Source organism: Athene cunicularia (assembly GCF_003259725.1).
Source record: "Athene cunicularia isolate RWA chromosome 3 unlocalized genomic scaffold, athCun1 chr3_part1, whole genome shotgun sequence".
NCBI classification, from domain to species: domain Eukaryota; kingdom Metazoa; phylum Chordata; class Aves; order Strigiformes; family Strigidae; genus Athene; species Athene cunicularia.
Window position 1 is genome coordinate 105,103,926 of NW_020799097.1, and position 19,720 is coordinate 105,123,645.

Below are 19,720 nucleotides of genomic sequence, written 5' to 3' on the forward strand. Positions count from 1 at the left end.
AGAGCATTTTGATGAAATGTTTCTCAAGTAGCTGTTACAGAGGCAGGCTAAGAGCTTTCCAAGATCTCCCTCTACCCACTCTGCTACCTGCCCAGTACTCTAACCCTCCTCTCTGCAGCTTGTCAGTGCCATTCATATCATTGAGATATCAAAATAAAGGGGCTATTTTATCAACTGGCAGATTCTGAGCTTATCAAAATGGTCAAGGGAGCTGCTTTGTAGCATAGTTAAGTGTAGGAGAGCTGAGTCACCATCTCCAGGCTTGCATTTGGATTGCAGTCCTTTATGCCTTGAGATAAACTGGCCTAAGCCAAGGTGACTGTAATAACAACCTCATTGGCAGGCATGTGCAGCTGTGGGATAGCATCATGCAGTGCTAAGTGAGAAGGGAAAAATTCTCTGGCTTTCCCTGCCCAGTGAGTGTTGTTCATCAGGATTTCAGGAGGTCAGAGAGGTGCAGATAGTAGGTGACACAGAGAGACATAGCATCAGCTGGTGTGCAAGCACACACAGCTTTATCTGTAAAATTAATATATTCAGTTTTGACAAAGTAATTCAAGATAACCGAGGAGTCACTCAGAGCTGGTCTTATTAGGGTGTGATATAATTAATTACTTATTTAGTGAAATTGTGATGATCAGTGTTGTGTTATCTCTCCAGATGACAGGGTTATTAGCTTCAGGCTGCCTGGGGGAATGAAGTAAGAATGAACTGTAGTTGAATAGCAGTCATGTACATGCCACACATATCACCCTGTTTTCTCCCCACCATGCCCCTGGCCATACCTCCCTGGACTTTTACTTGTTTGACCTCTGACATGTATTAAAAACCTACTGACAATCAAAGGCCAGTACAGTCACTTACTACTGGTTGTGAAAAATATTAATCAGAATTTAATTTCAGCTGCTGCAGCACAGTGTGAAATACAAGCACTTGCTTCAAACACCTCCTGATTTTCTCTCCGAAACTCCCAGATTTCATTAAAATTACCCAGCTGAACTTTATCTTGCACTGTTCAGGTCACGTACACAAAATATTTATCAAATAAGCCAAAAAAAAAAAAAAAAAAACCAAACCAACCCAAAATAAAAACAGACTAAGAAATTAATATGATAAGGACATGAAATGTCAGCCTTGGGGCACTGCAAAGGCATAGGGAGGGATTCAAATCAGCATTAAAAAAGATTCTGTTTATTCTTTAAAATGTAAACATTTTTCATAGTGACATTCAGCTGCTGATAAAAAACAATACTGCAATCCTAAGAGTTAGTCTAATGATACTGCTTGGTACTCCCTCACCCTGAATGTCTGAATTTCTAGTGGCTCGTTTATCTTCATGCTCCACGCTACCTTGCCCCATAGGACAGCAGGTCCTTCCAAGGACCTTGGCTGACACATCTCTCAGACTCTGGCTCCCTGCCACGGGGTGCAGAGCTGGAGGACCCAGCTGGAGGACCGATTGACCACACCACAGGCAAGAGGACAGGCAGGGTCAGTCCTTGCTTCCTCTCCCCCAGCCATGCGCCAGGGCTCACCCAAAGCCTGTGCCTGGGCACAGGTTTGCATCAGAGCCATTGAGGTAAATTGGGACTGGGCTCAAGCTTGGGATCAGTCCTATGCTGACAGTTTGATTCTGCACTGAAGTGTCTCTGTAAGGCAGTTCCAGTGGGCAGGCACGGGTAGAAGTCACTGGCAGCACAGCTGTATTGAATACAAAGTTAGGGGCACCCCTTTCTAACTAGAACTAAAGGATATAGTCACCTGGAAAGCCAGGGGCAATGTTTTATTCTAGTTGACTTTTTAGGTATCATTGATCCCCCTGTGATTGTATTTTTTAATATTTTTTTTAATAAGAGGAATAGATATGCATCTTTATAATATTTGAATTTGGTTATCCTATGGTTTATGTTATTATTTTAAATGGTACCTACCAATTTTAGTATGTTTCAATGGAGTTCTTTTTTAAAACAAATCCACAACATTCTTTACATGTGCTCAGAAATTAGCTCTAATTTCAAGTTCAGTGTCAATAAAATCAATACCTAGTAGCTTCTGCAATCTGTCCATGTCTCCTTAGAGACAGAAAATACTACATTCAGGATAGAAATGGACATAATAAATTCCACATGTAAAAAAACAGAGATCATTAAACAACCAAAACAGATCCATTTCAGCAAGGACAGATCAGAATAGTCACTCAGAAGTCTGTCTGGGAGAGAAGATACTTGCAACACCTCTCTATCATTCATCTTTGCCTCGTTCTGGCCATGTTTCTTAAACAGATTTCTCAGCAGAGGACCTTTAAAAATGGGGTGGATATTCCTGTAAATGTCTTTCACCTTGATTCTCCTCTGATACAGCTTGTTCTGAACTCCAAGGCAGCCTGTATCTCTCCAGTGCCACCATGTACCAGCCAAGAGCATCCAGCAGCATGTTACAGCAGAGCCTGAGGGAAGCTGAAGTTTTCGTCTGCTTGTGAGCAACTGAGATAGACAGAAAACTTCCAGAAAATCTCTGCTCAAAAATGTCCAGGCCCTGCCAAAAGGAACTGGCACCTTATCATTTCAATAGTCCTGCCATGTGCATGTACTTGCTGGAATTCTGCAGTTAAACAATTCCAGACTTGAAATTGCTTTTGAAAACAAGTGATACTAACTCCTTCATTTGAGTACGAACTGGTGAGATCCCCTTGACTGTTCCACATGTAGTGAGTCATGATCCTCATAGTTCAACTCATGTCCAAATTTGAAATGAATCATGATTATTTTTAGAGCTAGCCACAGGCTCTGGCATATGTGAGTATATTCAACAAGGATGTTTTGAAGATTAAAGCACCCTCCTACTCTGAACTGAAAAGAATGAACTGTTTTATTAGCTGATCTGACCTTTGCTTGTATTAGAGTCAGACTTGTGACCACAGTGATAACTCACATTTTATTGCCTTTTATTCCTGTTACTACTATAAACCCTGAAAAGTGTGGTCCACATTTTATTTCCCTTCTATAACACCAGGGGAATCATGTACTGAGTTCCCAAGCATGTATACTTTGCGAATTCACTTAAAGCAAAGATGCCATTCAGGGCCCAGGCTGAAAAAAATATCAGGGCCTATTTTGTTTGGTGGAACCTGTATTCATGATGATGGTCTGGGACATCTGCCCAGGTTGATGGGTGTCACTGAGAAAGTTAACAACTCTTTTGCTTTGAAACTGAGCATGTAATTTTGTATGAGTATCATGGGTGACAGAAGACACAGGGCTCTGCCAGACCGCATGCAGAGAAACTTCGTTTTTAAAAGAGTACTTGCACAGTTGGCATGGTGCTTCGTTTCCTCCAGTATAGCAAACTGTCACATGTAGAGAGAGATCCCAACATGATGATTGAATCACGGTGCTAGAGCAGCTGTTTATGTCTTGTTCATGTAGATTGGAGAGCCAGCCTGTTGAGGAAAGGAGAGAAAATATGGGAAATGGAGACACCAAGAGACGAAATTACTTTCTCAAAATCATGCAAGTCATTTGCAACACAACTGAGAGTCCAACCCAAATCTCCCAAGTCCCAGTCTAACAGCAACTGCATAACCATACTTTGCTTTCACAGCCTGCCATCCTTCATTTACACTCTTAGAAAGCACAAGGGTGGGAAAGCCACCAGCAGTGCAGTCTGAAGTGCAGTGCAGAGGGCAAGCAGTAAGATGGATCCTGAGGCTCCGGCAGCTCTTGCTGCTGTTTTATACCGGTTCTAATCAGGCTGTGCTGAAAGGCAATTTTAGGATTTCATTGTTTGTGCAGTGCTCATGGATGCGGCACCTGGTACATGTCTTATCCAATTTGGAAGCAGATCTGTCTCACAGACCTTGGTTGCTGGAATGGATGACAGGGAACAACTCAGGCTGAAGCCATGTGTTGCTGTGATTGTGTTAAAAGGGCTAGATGAAAAAGAAGCATTACAGCTTGCATATCATCATCACTAAGAAGTATGTTTGTAGACAGAAATATTTGTCCCTTTGGGTACCCAGATGCTTCCCCCTTTGGGGACTGATCTCTATCAGGACAGCTATTTTAAATTCTAGTGGGTTTTTATTCAATCCCATAAATAATTTTCTAGCATGTTAGAAAACAGGAATTATGAAGTAATGTTTTCAGTGATCCAGGGACTATAGTCACATTATCATCAGATTTGGAAATCAGAGCCATGGGTTGTCCCCATGTTGTGCTTCCTGAGGGAGCCCTAGGGACCCAGAGAGGATTTTCACAATTGGCAGAGACCAGGATTATGTGAAATACTTTTAATACATGTCTTAGTGCCCTCAAGTCCACACATTGTAAGTTATTTTTATAGAAAAATACAATTACAGTTTAATATGTTGTCCTCTATTTTAGAGTAATTGTTACTGTTCAAACATATTTCAGCCAATTCAATAACTGGCCAGAACTGTGTTTTGCAAATACTTTTCACAGTCTCCAATGCCTTTCTATAAATAAAGAATAACCATAAATCTTACCACTCAGCTAGTTTCATTTATGATGAAGTAAAAGCAGCAAAGGAAGGAGGAGGAGGAGTGAAATCTTCGTGAGAGGGCACAAGCTCCTTCTTTTCTGTGACACGTCAACTCCTCTCTGCTCAGCAAAGCAGAAGCTGACATTAGGCTCCTGGCAATGCAGAGGGATGAAGTACAAAGCGCCAGTGGTAACTGCACAACAAATGAGTACAAGTCTATTTGATATAACATGAAGCAAACACTGGTCTCCTGGAAGTGATCTGTGGTCCATTCAGTGGCCCATTCTGTCTCAAAGTGTCCGAGATCGAGTGTTTCAGAGTAGTCACACAGGTGGAGGGATATCTTGGACTTCACAGCAGGTTTGCTCTCTATCTTTAATATTAGAGGTCGGCTCAAAGCCTGAAATTATGAGGTTTCATAATTGTCCAAAAGATCTTTTAGCAATAATTATTAAAACACTGGTTACCCTTTTTATCCATACAACAATAGGGAAAGGGATGTCTCATCCTTTTTCTCATCTTGCCAAATACTGTAGACCAAGAGCATCCAGTGACAATAAGCTCCACAATTTAGTCAGCATTTTGTAAAATATATTTCCTTTGATCAGGTTTAAATGTATTACTTTGATATTATATTGAACATCTTCTCCTGGGGTGAAGCAGATGTTTTTTGGAAGAGCTCCTGGTAAACCCATTGGCTAAGAAGCTTATGACATTTGAAAACAAAGGAAAAAAAGAGATACAAAATCTACCAAGCATTATTATTAATTTTCTGGTTGGTTTCAGCAAAATATGAGCAAAAAAGATCCAGCCTTCAGCTACTTCCCAGTAGTGGTGGAAACCCAGAGGCACTGGTGCTGTGTTAAAGCACACTGATGCTCTACAAAAATACACTTCAGGTATTTAACCTCAGTCATGTGTATAGCTGAGTGAAACAAAAAGTGCACTACTGCCTGGCAGATTTATTTGGCAGAGTTGAGATGTGTGTTCCTTCAAAACCAGAGTCCTCGCACTGGGATTTTGGTTTGCCTGTCTTTTTGCTGCTTGATTGTAATTACTCTTGCATGGTTTTATTATATACCTGCTTTACCACTGTGTATGCCAGTTACAATGACGGAATAAATGGTGGTATCTGAGATTATGGGTTCCTCATTTCTGTCAGCATCATGTGAAAAAGGCTAATTTGGGGGCTGATTGTGCTCCTTGTTTCAGGAGCACGCCATCTGTTGATAAGGACTTAGTTACTCCCCAAATTAGATGGCACTCAGCAACACAGAGTCTAGCTCCTGGGTATTGTAGGACCAATAAAACTGGATGTGCACAGCAAATTACTTCCTCTGGCTGTTGTTTATAGAAGCTCTTAACAAAACTCTTGCATCAAGCAGTAAGTGTCTCCACAGTAGTCCCATTGATTTCAGTGGTGCTACTCAAGTAGTAACTCAATGTGAATAAGAGTATCCATCTGGTCCTTGGAGATGTAGCTGCATCAGTTGAAGGATCTGTCAAGCATTCCCCGAGCAGTCTGTGCTCATAGACATAAGGGCTAGCACGAAATTAGGCCAGGGAGTATGCTGATAGAGCGACAGCTAGAATAATCTGAGCAATAGATAAAGACTCTGTTACAATCCAAGAGTGGTTCCCCAGTGTAATTAGGAAGTGCACTGTTATGCAATTAAGAAAATTAATTAGAAGTAAACGTTTAGGGAGTGCAGGTTGAAGGCATGTTACAGCATGGTCTTGTCTAGCTCTGTGGTACTTCTGAGATCTGCTGATGGTATAATTGGCTTTACAGTGTCTCTGAATGAGCTGTATTCCCAGACTTCTCTATTGACCACTCCAGTGACACGGAGCATACCAAAACTAAAACCAAAACATGCTGTTCACTTTTTGCTCAATACAATGAACCTCTTTGGTCCAGTCAGGTTCATTCATCTTCTAGCTAAATTCTGATTTAGCTGTCTCCATCTATCCTTGCAATGATCTTGAATTTAGGGATGGAAACATTTCCTCATCAAGTAGCCTCAAGCCAATTATCACCATGTTGCCAGCTATTTATAAATGAAATAAAGGAGACATGACCAACAGTATTTTACTTACTTTTTTTTTTTTTTTTCCCAGGAATTCCAAACCAGAAGTCTTCATTCAGAATAAAATAAAGTTTAAACAAAAAAAAATCATACTCCCGGTATTTGATGAAATTTCGTTTGTTCTATGTGTAGGAATTCAGAGAAGAAATATCCTGATTTGGCAAATACCATGATTTTTCAAGACATGCTCATGTAACTGCTGTTGCCAGAATGCACTTTGTCTTAAAAAAAACACACATCCCTATTGGCAATAGGACATCACTGTCACATAGCTCCATTACACCACAGAATGGTGATAGGACATCAGGTACTGAAGAGAGATATTATTTAAACTAGAATAATACTGGCAGTCCTATGGACAGATTTAGATCAAGGATTCCTATGAGGACAGGCAAAATTAAGTCTGTTGGTGCCAGAATCACTGGGACCCCCAGGGAGGCAGGAGTCATAGACCTTTGTCAATGAGTCATCTGTGTTGATCTGCCACGCATGAGCAGCACTTCTGAGGATCAGACCTCAGGCTCCATGGAGGAGATCTACCTCTCAGAGTGCTCCGTCTCACCCAGAATTTCTGTATTCCTGGCATGTAAATATTTGAATTTATTTTGTATAGGGGCATAACTTCTAGAGGAAGAATGGAGTGTCACCTCTCCTCCAATATCACCCATGGTCTAGGTGGTAAAGCCTCTTCTGGGGACAAGAGATGCTGACTTGCATCATCTAAAGAGAATAGGGGCTTGAAGCAGAGCTTCTCACATCCATCTTAGTTAAGTGCTCAAACCACTACTATCACAATGTATGGGAGGAGAGTGAAAGTGGCAGGGAAACAACTCCTCCGTGGACATATTTCAGATTAAAGCAGTGCTATCACTCTATTTCAAAAAGAACTGGATCCTCCTGAGATGCCTTAGGCATCCTCAGAGATGCCTCTTGGACTGAGTCTCTCAGAGGACTCTTCTTAGAGAAACATCTTGCTTGAAACCCAGTTAGCCTTGAGTCTGAGCTAGATGCCAAAACCTGAAAACTGTCAAAACTGAAATGCTTCAGCACATATAGAGAAACACAGCTTTCAGGGACCTCAGCAGCTCCAGTATCAAATCTGTAGCACGTCTGAGTTGAGGTATCTCCCTAGGCAGGCAGCAACCAAACACAGGCAAGTCTGAGCAGTGCAGCTCTGGACTCGAGGTCTAAATGCAGGTGGGGTGTGGTTTAAGTGAATACCCAAAGGATACCCTGAAAGTCACAAGCAAAGAGAACTGAACCTTAAGCTCCTAATTCAAAAGACTGCACTTAACCTTTCTACTAACAGGACAGAACACACAGGAAACCCCTGGTGTGACCCACATCATTTTTAAAGTCATGATTTTTTTCTTGTTACTCCTGTTACTGCTACCACCTTACAATGCAAGGCATGAACGGTGAAATTAATTTTATTTTCTCTCTCCATAAAGCTTGTTCATTGTTTCTGGTCTAGTCAGCTTGGTCACTAAAATATGGTTAGATAATTTCTTGTTCAAGCTTTCATGCATCAGACCAGCAGGTCTGAAATTCAAACATTATCAGCATGTATAGAAGCACACACAGAGGAAAAAATCCCAACCCAAAACTGAGATGAGTTCAAATTAAATTACTATGTAGAAGGCTGGCACTCTGTGCTGGAATCAATTTTGTTATTATTAAGTTCACAACTGCTGCTTCAGATAGCTGCTTCTCTCAGGTTTTTGACTAAAGGTGCTTTACAAATTAGAGGTCAGGTTGGTGCTTTATAATTTTCTCATTTTTCCTTTATTCTTCTTTCTTCTGTTTAATTAATTCCATGCTGATTCTTTCTGAAATTGAAAGTATTTTCCTACTTGTCTGTATTCACAATTACCATCCCCCAGGCAAGGTTTCCCTGGCAGAAGGTGCCACCCAAGGCAAACATCCTTCATGTGACACAACATGAACACTGGAACAGTCCCCGGAGATGACGCGGCCCCCCAGCACAGAGACCCTGTGGGATGCCCTGCTGCCTGCAATGATGCCAGCCACTGTCAGTAATCAGGCCTGTTCTTGACAAGCACCACATTTCCTGAGCTCCACCTCCCTGCAAATTAATGATCAAATATGACGAGCTTTTAAAATGTAGCAGAACACAATTTGCCATAAACTGTGTTGATCACAAAGCCTGTTTAAACTCCCAAGAGATCATACCTGCTTCAGCATGTGTGCTGGGTAAATTTACACAGCAGTCTAAGTGTGATTACAGCTTGGGAAAACTTATACAATTTTACATAGAGTTTTTAAGTTAGCTAGCTTAGTGACTGTTCCAGATATCTTACTGATACCAATTATTAAAAAAATAAAAAAAAAAATAAAAGGAAGTATCTTCTTTCCTGGTCAAGCCTACATGGATGACATTAAAGATGGATGACATGAAAGTCCAGGTATCTAGAGAGCTGTGCCCAAGAACTGGCCTAGGAGTGCTAGCTAATTAGGCAGTTAAGGTATGCAGAGAAAATAAGACACAGAAATGAAAAATCTCTGAAAGTCCCAAATCCTGTGCTATCTGTAGCTAAGCTGTGGTGAAAGGATTCCATTCATTATTAAAGAGAACACTGATGATTTTATAATTAAAGCAATGTCACACTGCCCTGGTCTACTCTCTTTTTCCATTGAAAGCATCGACAAAGAAGTAGCCTGACTTCTTTAGGAGGTGTGAAAGGCAATGAGAGTTATGGGTACCTAGTAAAAAATCAGTTTCTTTGCTTTTGTGTCTAAATACAGACCCTCAGTGGCTCAGAGGATGGTTACTTATTTTTCTCTTCATAGTCTGATGCCGCTGCCAAGGCCATGACATTCATGGTGAGACACTCAGTGGTGGCCCCATAGAGCTACAGGGTTGAGCAAAGACACGGAGAAAACACCCACTCACACTGAAATGTGTTTAATGTACTCATGTGTTTATGACGCAAGGAAGACAAATCTTTGGAAAGATTTGTGGTGCTTTCTACATGGATAGCCTAGCAGTTTTTGTTGGGGACTCTGTGCCCCACATACCTGCATTATGTGAGCTGCTTTAAAGTGATACATGGCCTCAGCAGAACACCAGGGTGATGCTCCCCTTGCCAGTGATTGTAGCTAATTCCTGCTGCTCCAGCTCAGCAACTGATGGTGATGTACCATCGGTATAGACCCTGTTATCTGGGTATGGCTTGTGTCTTGGCTGGGAGGGAGTGAACAACCGAGGAGGATAATGGGGATCCCCCTTCAAAATCAGCTTGTGGTTTTTTATATATAACAGAGGAACACTTAAACATTTTACCATATTAGCTGACTATATAGAAGTAGAGATAAAAATGTGACTGTCTGTACAGCCAGAAGAGAGAAAATACCAAAAAGGATGTGGGAATTTAGGGAAGCCTGAAATGCTTTAAGACATTGGAAGAAGTCCCTCACTTTTATCTTCCGTATAAGAGCTAGATCAAGCTACTCTAGTTAAATTAGCCCAGGCAAATCTAATTAGGTGAGGAATTGTATTGAGAAGCAGACCAGCTAGCTTGAATTTAAAGAAAGCATCATTGGTTTTGGCTGGGGTTTTTTTAATGAATGGGAAGTGGGTTAGAAGAAATACATAAATCACCCCTTGAGCCAACAATGTAGTTTTTACACATTTGGAAGTGAGTGAATAGACAAAACCAGCAATGTTTTACAGAGTTTTCCAAATAAGAGAAGATCATTTGTTTTTCTAAGCACAGTGATTTATGGAGAGAGTGCACATTCCTTCTTCCCTGAAAGCAGCAAGAGTCAAAGAAGATACCATTTTCTCCAGTTCCTGACTTTGTTCAGCTCCTGCATGGATGGAAAGCTGATTCATTTAGCTTCTTCCTGGCTGTTATCCCAGCATTTGTGCAGGTGCTTCTTTAGTCCATCTCCCACATCTGTTCCTACCAATTATTTTCTCTTTCATGCTCTTTCTCTTCCAACACAATCCTCCCCAAGAACCACACTGGCCAAGCCCTCTCACCCAGACAGGCAGGTGATGCTGCGCTGATGGGGGCCTGCGCTTCAGGTGAGAGCTGCATCAAAGATTGCAAAGACAGAGGAAGGAGTTAATGAGCGACCAACAGTAACAAGTGAAGTAATTTGCTCTATTAAAGAAAGAGCGGATTTTATGCTGTACGTGCCAGTTATACAGAGAGAGACAGACACCATGGCAACAAGCTTGTCAGGCAGTAGCAGGGCACTACTTTAAGATTAACTATCACTGGGGACATCATTAGTGGTGGAGAAACTTCAAAAGACTTGGAATTCGGGTTCCTTTTGCACCCAGAATCTCACTTCTTTTTATGGACTTTATTTGAATCTTGAGTCTATAAGCTTAGACTGGGATAACAACAGCAGCAGGCTGGAGTTTTGGATGCATCCTGAATAAGAAGGAAAGGAAAAACATGCTTACAGTATCTCAGAGCTTCCAGGCCTGCCAGGTTGTCTCAACTGTATGGAAATGAAGAACTAAAACATACAGTTGAGTCAGGTTCAGCGGGATTGTCTGAAGTAAAGAATGAAAAGGGGTTTGAAAAGGACTGCTCCTTCTGTGCTTACTTGTAAGCCATGGATCTGATCATTAGCCTGCAGTGATGGAAAGGAGAGATCCCTCTGTAAATCTCCCATTCTGGGAGGATGAACAGGTGACAGATAATTGCATGTATGAGGTTATTTCTTTTTATCCTTCTAGCTCATAGGCAGAATCCCAAACCCCCGTGATTGTCTTGCACCTCATGCAGACATTTACTCTGGTGCAAAGCTGGTGTCAGATGCTGACATGGTAGGACTTACATCCACAGGAAGTTCCTCTATAGGCACCACAAGATAATCAGTGCACACGGATTTTGGAACTCTGAACATGGTCTAATGTGAATTACATTTTACAAGACTAATGTACAGAGTTCACATTTTCAGTTCACGAGATTGCAGTGCAAATAAAAGCATTTTTATGGGAAAGTGGAGAAAGAAAAGAAAGATCTGAATAACCATTGCAGAGTTTCCAGGGGAGTCTCTTTTGCCCCGCCTTATTTACAGTGTTGAGAATGCCATGCAGCATGGATTTCATAGTGACAGGGAACATATCACAAATTCATGAACCTTTGTGACTTGTCTGCATTATAATTCCCCATGACTGAGCTACTCAAATGTAGCAGGAGCTGCAGTGCTTCACAGCTCTGAAAATGAAGCATGGCCAACATGCAGGGTATAAGAGTGCAGAGTCCAGATGCCCGAGCCCTGGCTCAGCCCACCATGCCCCACTGCTTCCACAGGAGCTGCTGCAGGCGTTTCAGTCAAAAGGCATTTTAGCCCCATCAGGACTAACTGGAAGAACTGACGAGTGCAGACATCTGTTCAGCTTGCAGCACAGGGAATGAAAATAAGGTGGACATTAATCATCTCTTTGCAGGTACGTCAAGTAAAAAGGAGAAGCACATTCAATCCCATGAAAAGGCTTATTTTTAAGCAGTTGTTCTCTGAGACCTGATAGCAAAGTGCTGTGCTCAAAGAACAAATGAAATAAGAGGTGGCTCCTCTGGAGCTGCCTGCGCCCCAAAGATAAAGGAAGATGGAGTGCAGCACTCTGCCCATCCTGTACAGGTGGGTGAGAGTCATTGAGATAACTATAAGCATTACTGTGGTGGGGGCATCTTGCTTGATGTAAAGGGAGAAGAACTGGGAGCATGCAGTGGATTTCTGCATATATTTGAGTTTTTCCAGTCCTGTGGAGAGAGGCCTCTCTGTGATCATAATTGGAATGAACTCATGAATAGCGCATGTGAGCAGAAAGCAAATTGGAAGCTGCAAGCAGTTAGCTCACCCTGATGCATGGTTAGTAAGGAGACATGTTGCATACTCAAGATATAAGGCAGGGAAGGACACATTCATCTTACTGAACAGGCAGAGCATTCACTAGAAAATTCTCAAGGTTTTGGAAACCTCAGCTTGCCCCAGGTAGCTCTGTTTTCCAGGCAGGCAGAGATACGTAAATGTGTATTGTTGGTGAGCAGGCAAATATCCACCATGGGAAACTGGTGGCAACCTAAGACAGCTGCATGGATGTCCTGACCAGTGACACGTGCACAGGGACAGCGGGGTAAAGCCTGTGGTTCCCCCACTGGCTGTTTTTATTCTGCTACCTGAACTAAGTATTTATTTCTCTTTTACTGGGAGAGAACCTCTCAATGAGAGCAGAGAATCCCATCTATTAGAAGGGCAGACCATGCACTGCAACAGACAGCTGCAATCAGCACCAAGAAGAAACACTGGGAGATGTCAAGCAGAGGCTTGGGGTTTGTCATGAGGTATTCTGTGTTTGGAGATGAGAACCGAGCAACAGCTTTCTTCCTACTTAAAAAAAGTGCTTAGCAACAAGCATGCATGGAGAAAGGCCCCTCTCAAACAGAGTGCTGAAGAAAGAGGCGGATGGACCCTTGGCCCCACATCTGCTTTGGGGACACAGATCTCTGCCTGCACTCCTTTCACTCCCGCAGAGAGGTGTCAAAGACATGTCATCTCGTCAGATCATTACTGCAAGTTACAGAAATATTTTCTGATTACTAAAAAAGATTGCTAGAAGATTATGTTGCCTGCATTGCTATGCAGTTACTGTTTATAATACTGTGAAATTAAATGCAGAGAGATTTTTTTAAAGGACAAAGTTTTTATAAGATCTTAGGAAACCATGACACTGTTAGGTAGTGACTATTAGCTTCAGTTTCTTCTTTATATCACAATCCACTTCTGCAGGTCCCTCGCACACTCAACCTCCTAGATGCCCTACATGCACATTTTATGTTCCTTCCCTCACGCTTGCCTTCGGGAGCTTCTGAGCTCTAATCAGCCATCTCCTAAAACTCCCACACTGAAATACACGTATGGACAAGCACTCGTAGGAGAAGATCTCAGCTAAAACAACTGCAGCAACTTGCTTATGGCCTTCCATCCTCCCTCCTCTTCCTGAAAGACTGAGCCAAGACTCTTGGAGGAGTGCCATCATGTTTGCTGGATTCCCAAGAGTGGCATCATGTTTGCCTGATTCCCTGTTCACCCTCAGGGCTGTGTCCATGTCCGGTTTCCCTGTGCTTCCAGCAGCTCATTGTCTGGCTCCAAGCTCCTCACCCCCAGCTTCTGTGGGTGTTTGGCACAGCCGAAGCAGAGAATTGGCTGGGAAGGGAGGTAGCCAGAGCGGAAACACAAACCTTAGCCATGCTCTGAGCATGGGTTTCTCTCTGTGAAACATACGTTGGATGTTGCAGGCAATGGAGATCCTTTCCAGGATTTTGAACAATGCTGAACTTCCACGCACAGTCAGAAGTCAAACCAAAGTCACCTGGGACCATACGTAGTAAGTCAAAATCTGTGACGTTTCAGCATGACACAGAGAAATGCTCTATGGACAGCAGAAGTAAAGGAGATTGAGTTTGTTTGTTTGATTTGTTTATCTTTTTTTTTGTTCAAGAGTGCATTTATTTTATAACTGAGAGGAAATCAATTTCAGTGGGCTTTAAAATTACTTGCCAGTAATAAAAACAAGTTTCTCTCTCTGCTTTTCACTGCAAGGAGCAGCCAAATGAGTGGTTCCATGTTCAGAAGGTCTCTGCTGTATTCATTGACCATGGTTCAAACCAGTGTGCAACACAGCCACTGAGGAAGAAACAAAAACAAGGAGTCAGACCATCTGGAAGCCCACAGGATACCACCAGGGCACTCTACCACACTTGGGAGAACAAACTGGGAAAGGCTGGACCTGTGTTTTAATTTACTGTACATGTAGAATCCACCTGCTCTGGAACTTTGGGGAAATTTATTGCCAGGTTGAGCCTCAGATGTTGCAAGTAGGGTCTGTTCTGAGGGAAGACCAGTTCTCTAGGGCAAGCTTTGAAAAATCCTAGGGTCAGGGTATGCAATGTCCAATTTCAGCTAGATTTAACTAGCTGTGACTGAGGGTCACAGGGCTCCCTAGCCATCCTCCTCCCTTCGAGCCAGGCTTCAGCTGAGAGAACTAATTGGATGGACCTCTTGGGGCCTCTTCCAGCTGTTTCCTGAGATATATTTGTATTCTGCAAAGAGAAGACTCAAGCTGATTGCTTTTATTACAGCTTCAACAGGAGAAATTTGCATTAAAAACAATGTGGGGAAAAAAAGACCTGGCATCTTAAAAGGTCTCTTCTAATTCTGTCAGGTTGATCAGCACATTCTCTGCCAGACAAGAACAGTTCCCTGCTGTGTGTTTTCTAATGAATTGACCACTGCCCTCTAAAAGTAGATAGTGAAACAGACTGTGTAAGCATTTCTCAAGCAACCTTAGGGGTTTTGAATGTATCTTTACTTTTTTTTCTCATATAATGTTCCTTCTACTAATTCAGACAGGCCTTCTGAGCTGAAGAACCTTTTCATATAAAAAGCTTTCCTTTTGAACCACTACTGAGTTTACCACTTATAATAGTGATTTTAAATAAATGTATTTTAGTGCGGTCCATTTCTGTAGTTTAACCAGACAGTATTTCAGTCTGACAACTCTCACCTCAGCCAGAGAGAGCTGGACGACTCCACTCTTGTCTTTGTCCAGGAGATGGAACATTTCTGAAAAGTAGAAGAGGAGGAAAAAAAAAAATTGGATATAAGCCATGGAGTTTGGCATGTAGAGAAATACTGTCTCACAAAATGTAGAGGTCTGGCTTTTTGCCATGATCTACTGGAAATCTAGACTGGTTCTGTAAGATAATATTACAGCTGTTCTTCTTTTCTCTTACAAGTAATTTCTAAGCTGTTTCACGAGGCAGAATAGTCAGATCTACATCAGCAAACTGAGAATTGGCAGCAGGACAGTTATAAAATCTGATGTGGTACCATCTGGTATGATCCAGGGACAAACCTGTAAATCAGGTCCGAGTAAGGGCTGTAAATGATAAATGGTACCGTTTACAGGATCTGGGACAACTTGGGGGCCAGAGCACCGACCATAAAGTACAGCAGAAGAGCACAGTAGGCTATGAAAACATGTTCCCCACTCACCATAGTCATTGAGACAGAAAGGCTTTTGCTATTTCTCTGGTGCTTTCTTCAACAGACAGGCTTTTGCTGGCACCCTCACATTTCCATGCAATTTGCTACATTCACAGTTAAATACTGTGAAAGTAGCAAATACTTAATGAAATCCCAAAGTTTTCAGAATTCCCCTTGGCTGCTGAACAGAGGCACTTACTGAACAGGATCTCTAAGTGGATCATACAGGCCACAAAGCCATCGAAATCAATCGTCAGCTTGCTGCAGGCGTAGCGGAGGACAATGCTGTGTTGCATCTGATCATTGAGCGTGAAACCTGAAGGCACGGGAAGCACACGAATCACTGACACAGCAGGTTAACATGCTGTCTTTGATGTGACTCGCCCATGGACTGCTGCAGCTGCAGGCAGACCTGGGTAAAAGACTGAGGACTATTCTTCCCAGAAGGTCTGTTGGACTCCATCACCCACCTCTGCAGTGGGTCCTTTCCAAAGCCCATTGTGCTGGGTGAAGAGAGGCATAAAGTTCTCCCACAGCATTTTTTCAGACTGTATATTTCACATTGTTTCACAGTATAACCAGTCCTATGTTCCCCAGATAAACCCCTAATTAGTGAGTCTTGGCGCTGCAGCTGAATAGCAGTGATTGCAGTAGAGCCAATTGCTCACATAACACATTGGGCTCTATTCAGGCCCATATTAGTGCTATTTCTGTCTCTGGATCATTCACATAAACTCCACCAAGCACAAGACAGATCAAAATAACAGTGCTCCTCTAGATGCCCCTGAGCTGGCAAGCACTCCTCCAAAAGTGAATAGCACACATCAGAGAGGACATCATTGGGGCATGCCTTGATCAGGCTTGCACCTTCTCTACTGTAGAGAAAGGTGATAGGAGGAAATGAAGGAAAAAGAGGATTTGGACATAGGTCTGAAAAAGGACAATTAGATTGGGAAATAATGAGGCCAAAAATAGAGCAAGCAATAGCCAGATGGATAAGCAATGGTCACAGCATGGACGAAAATATCAGTGGTTCATAATGCAGAACAGAGGATGGGTTTTGATGTATATAACAGCAAAAGGATGTATCAGTATGTGACAGTCAGGGAGAATGGCACTGGCAATGCTTGATCTAGCAGACGGAAGGGAAGCAAAGCCATTAAAATGCTCCACTGTTCTTCTGATGTTCAGCGATCCGATACGTGTCCCTGAGCAGTGTACTCACCCGCCTCTCTGAGGGCATTTCGCATCTCATGGGAGTCAATGGTACCGGAGTAGTCCCTGTCCACTTTCTTATAGATTTCCTGCAGCAGAGGGGAACAAGGGAAAGGGGAAGATCGCCTTTCACTGTGTACCCGCGCAACAATGTGGTGGTGTGAGCACAGGCGGGCAGGCTTTGGCTTGCACAGCTGGGTAACAGCAGTAGTGGAGACATGGTAACACAAGGCTCACCAGGGGTTAGCAGCCAGAATAAAATAATCATCTGTCCTTTAGGGTTTAACCTCTGTTTGCTAGTCCACTCTGAAGCCCGTGCCCTGCCTTCCTCCCTCCTCGTGTAGCTAGATTAATGCCAGGACAATCGTGCCAACCTCTGCTGTGTCCACACTATCACTCTGCTGTGCAGATACAGCCTCAGGTTTCTGATGCCTGGGACAGGGGCTGCCCCTACTAGCCCTGTCTCCTACTCTTTGAACCATTCCTGACCAAGGGAAATGTTTCAAGTAGCTACTGGCAAGCAAGGCAGACTGGGAAATACATTCCCATGGGCTGGCAGACTGCCTGCCTTCATGTTACATGGTGACAGACAGGCCATTTAGGAAAATATCCTATCATCTGGCAAACACTGCAACAGGCAAAGTCCATTTTGCTTAATATTTCAGACATGATGACAGATGCTTCCTACTGCCAGCAGGTTTATTATCCAGAAATAGATGCCACCCAGACCTACAGCTCAGAATGGAAATGGCTCTCAGGGCTTTCTCTGCTGACACCAGCCCTAGGACAGAGCTGATGCTTCATGAACCCAACACCTCTTTATGAGCCTCCAGGACGGATGCTCTGTGTTGACCACCATCACGTATGGGAGCAGCGGGCTTGCCTGAAAGGGATGTCAAACAAAGCAGGTCCAAATTTGACCTTCCTTTAGACTCCTTGATTCTGGGTGAACTTCCTGGGATATTAAATCCCCTGCCAGAAAATAATTCAACACTTCTACAAGATTTAAAAATCACAAAGCCAGGTTTTTGTAGGTTCTAAAAATATGTGTTTCTTGTGTTTGCTAGTGCTCAGCTGGCAATGGAACATACTGCAAAAGCAGAGATATGTTCATATGAGTTTTAATACAGCAGAGAGACCTCTCTTTGCCAACAGTGAAAGAGGATTAATCTGGCTTTCCATAAGGTATCGCATATTAGGGAGAGTGGTGGGGACAAGGTGAAAGAGGATCTGCTTGTGCTCTTTAAATCAGAGGTGTTTGTGAGCCCTGGAACAAACTCCAGCCACAAGACGGAAGGTTTCAAGTGTATCTGCCTGTGGTGGCTTAACCCTATCTCAGTTTTGGATCTGAACTTCAGAGATGAGAGGGGAGACAGTCAGAAATATTGTTACCAAATACTTTTGAATCTTCATCCAAAGTGTCTTGAATTCCACAAGTCCCAAGGTGCTGGTCCCATTGGTCTGGGGATGTTAAGGCATGGTTCAAAAATCAGGATTCCTGTATCCTTAGAAAAACTGGACACCAATCAGTTCTGATAAAAACAAATCACCCATCACAGTTTCATCTTAATGCCATATTAGTTCTGATTTGTAATGCATCTCCATCTCACACAGACATGCCCACAGCTTTACATTTGCTTAGCTAAAGGCATGCCAAGAATTTCTAGGCTATGTGCACTCTCAAGGAATGATATATGGGATTGCTAAATATACAATCACAATTAGGTCCACTCGCATTTTGTACAGTTAACTGTAGATTAGAGTCCTTAGGGAAAGAAAGGACAGGCCTCTCAGCAGACAGGTGTTAGAAACCAGAGGCAGGAACTGCCAGTGAACAGAGAAAATCAATAGTAGACTACACAGTCCTCCCCCATGTCCTTCAGGGTCTGGTACATTCCTTCCTATGGAAAATTATGCAGAAACAGGGAGTTGGCCCCCATGACACTGTACTTACTGAGTTGCCCTGTTCTGGGGTGCCTGTGGAGGGTAGGGCAAAGGCATCACTTCTCCTAACAGCCAGTGATCCACAGCTAATCCCTGCTGACCTCGACATGACCATGTCATGAGACCAACATTAGTATAATCCTGGCAACATGGCTTATGACCCTCCCAGTGCACCGGCTACCTTCCCATCACATCAAAGGAGTACTGGGCAGCTGTGCTGACCTCTCCTTTTCCCTTGGCTAGGCAGAGTTTATCAGCTCCCATGTGCCCTACAAGGTATGCAGAAGGGAGGGAGGCACAGCCTGTACCTATATCCTTCCCACTTTGAACAGGTTCTCCAGCCTGTCTCTGCTGCTTTGCGTTCTGTGCTCTATAAGCAGTACCTGACTTAGAGATGGCAGCTGAGGTGGTGTTTAAAACCTGCCTCCTGCCAAGCACGCTCTGTATGCATGCAAAACTGCACAGGTGCATCCAGGCAGAAGGTCCCTGCTTCTTCTCCCTGCTATTTTTAGGGGAAAGTTTAAGTGATGAGAGATGCAGAGCAGGTTAGAGAAGCAGCCGATGATTAAATGGTTCAGGTTTCTGCCACCCTGAGCTGATAGAGCCGCTTGGCTGAATTTTATGCCTCCAGCCATGTGTCTGGACAATGGAAGTGCAAACTTAGCCCACCTCATGGGGAAGTTTTTCAAAGGAGATCCAGAAACTTTAAAGGTGATGAAATGACATTCAAAGGATACATCTAAAAGGCTGATCATCTCCCTGCAAGTGTTAATGTTGAATCCATCAGTTTTAATATCCTTTCCTGTACAAAAAGGAAGTAAAAATCCAAGTCAGAAATATTTTTAGACAAGTCTTTTTCTGCAGACACCCTTGGAAATGTCAGCCACCTTAAAATCTTATTAGCAAAGTAAATGGACTGCCATTCCTTCCACTATTGTCCT

General features: G+C 42.9%; 1 protein-coding gene across 1 annotated transcript in view; it reads right to left on the reverse strand.

Moving 5' to 3' along the window:
• Window positions 1-14,039: 14,039 nt before the first annotated feature.
• CAPN8 (calpain 8) overlaps window positions 14,040-19,720 on the reverse strand; it is a 30,722-nt gene continuing 25,041 nt past the window's right edge. The window contains exons 16-21 of the mRNA XM_026844643.1: window positions 19,517-19,581; window positions 18,228-18,296; window positions 16,846-16,924; window positions 15,820-15,936; window positions 15,139-15,197; window positions 14,040-14,258 (exon numbers count right to left, since the gene is read on the reverse strand). Coding sequence (XP_026700444.1) covers window positions 14,235-14,258; window positions 15,139-15,197; window positions 15,820-15,936; window positions 16,846-16,924; window positions 18,228-18,296; window positions 19,517-19,581 — 413 coding nt within the window. The 3' untranslated portion in view covers window positions 14,040-14,234. The remainder of the gene's footprint in view (window positions 14,259-15,138; window positions 15,198-15,819; window positions 15,937-16,845; window positions 16,925-18,227; window positions 18,297-19,516; window positions 19,582-19,720) is intronic.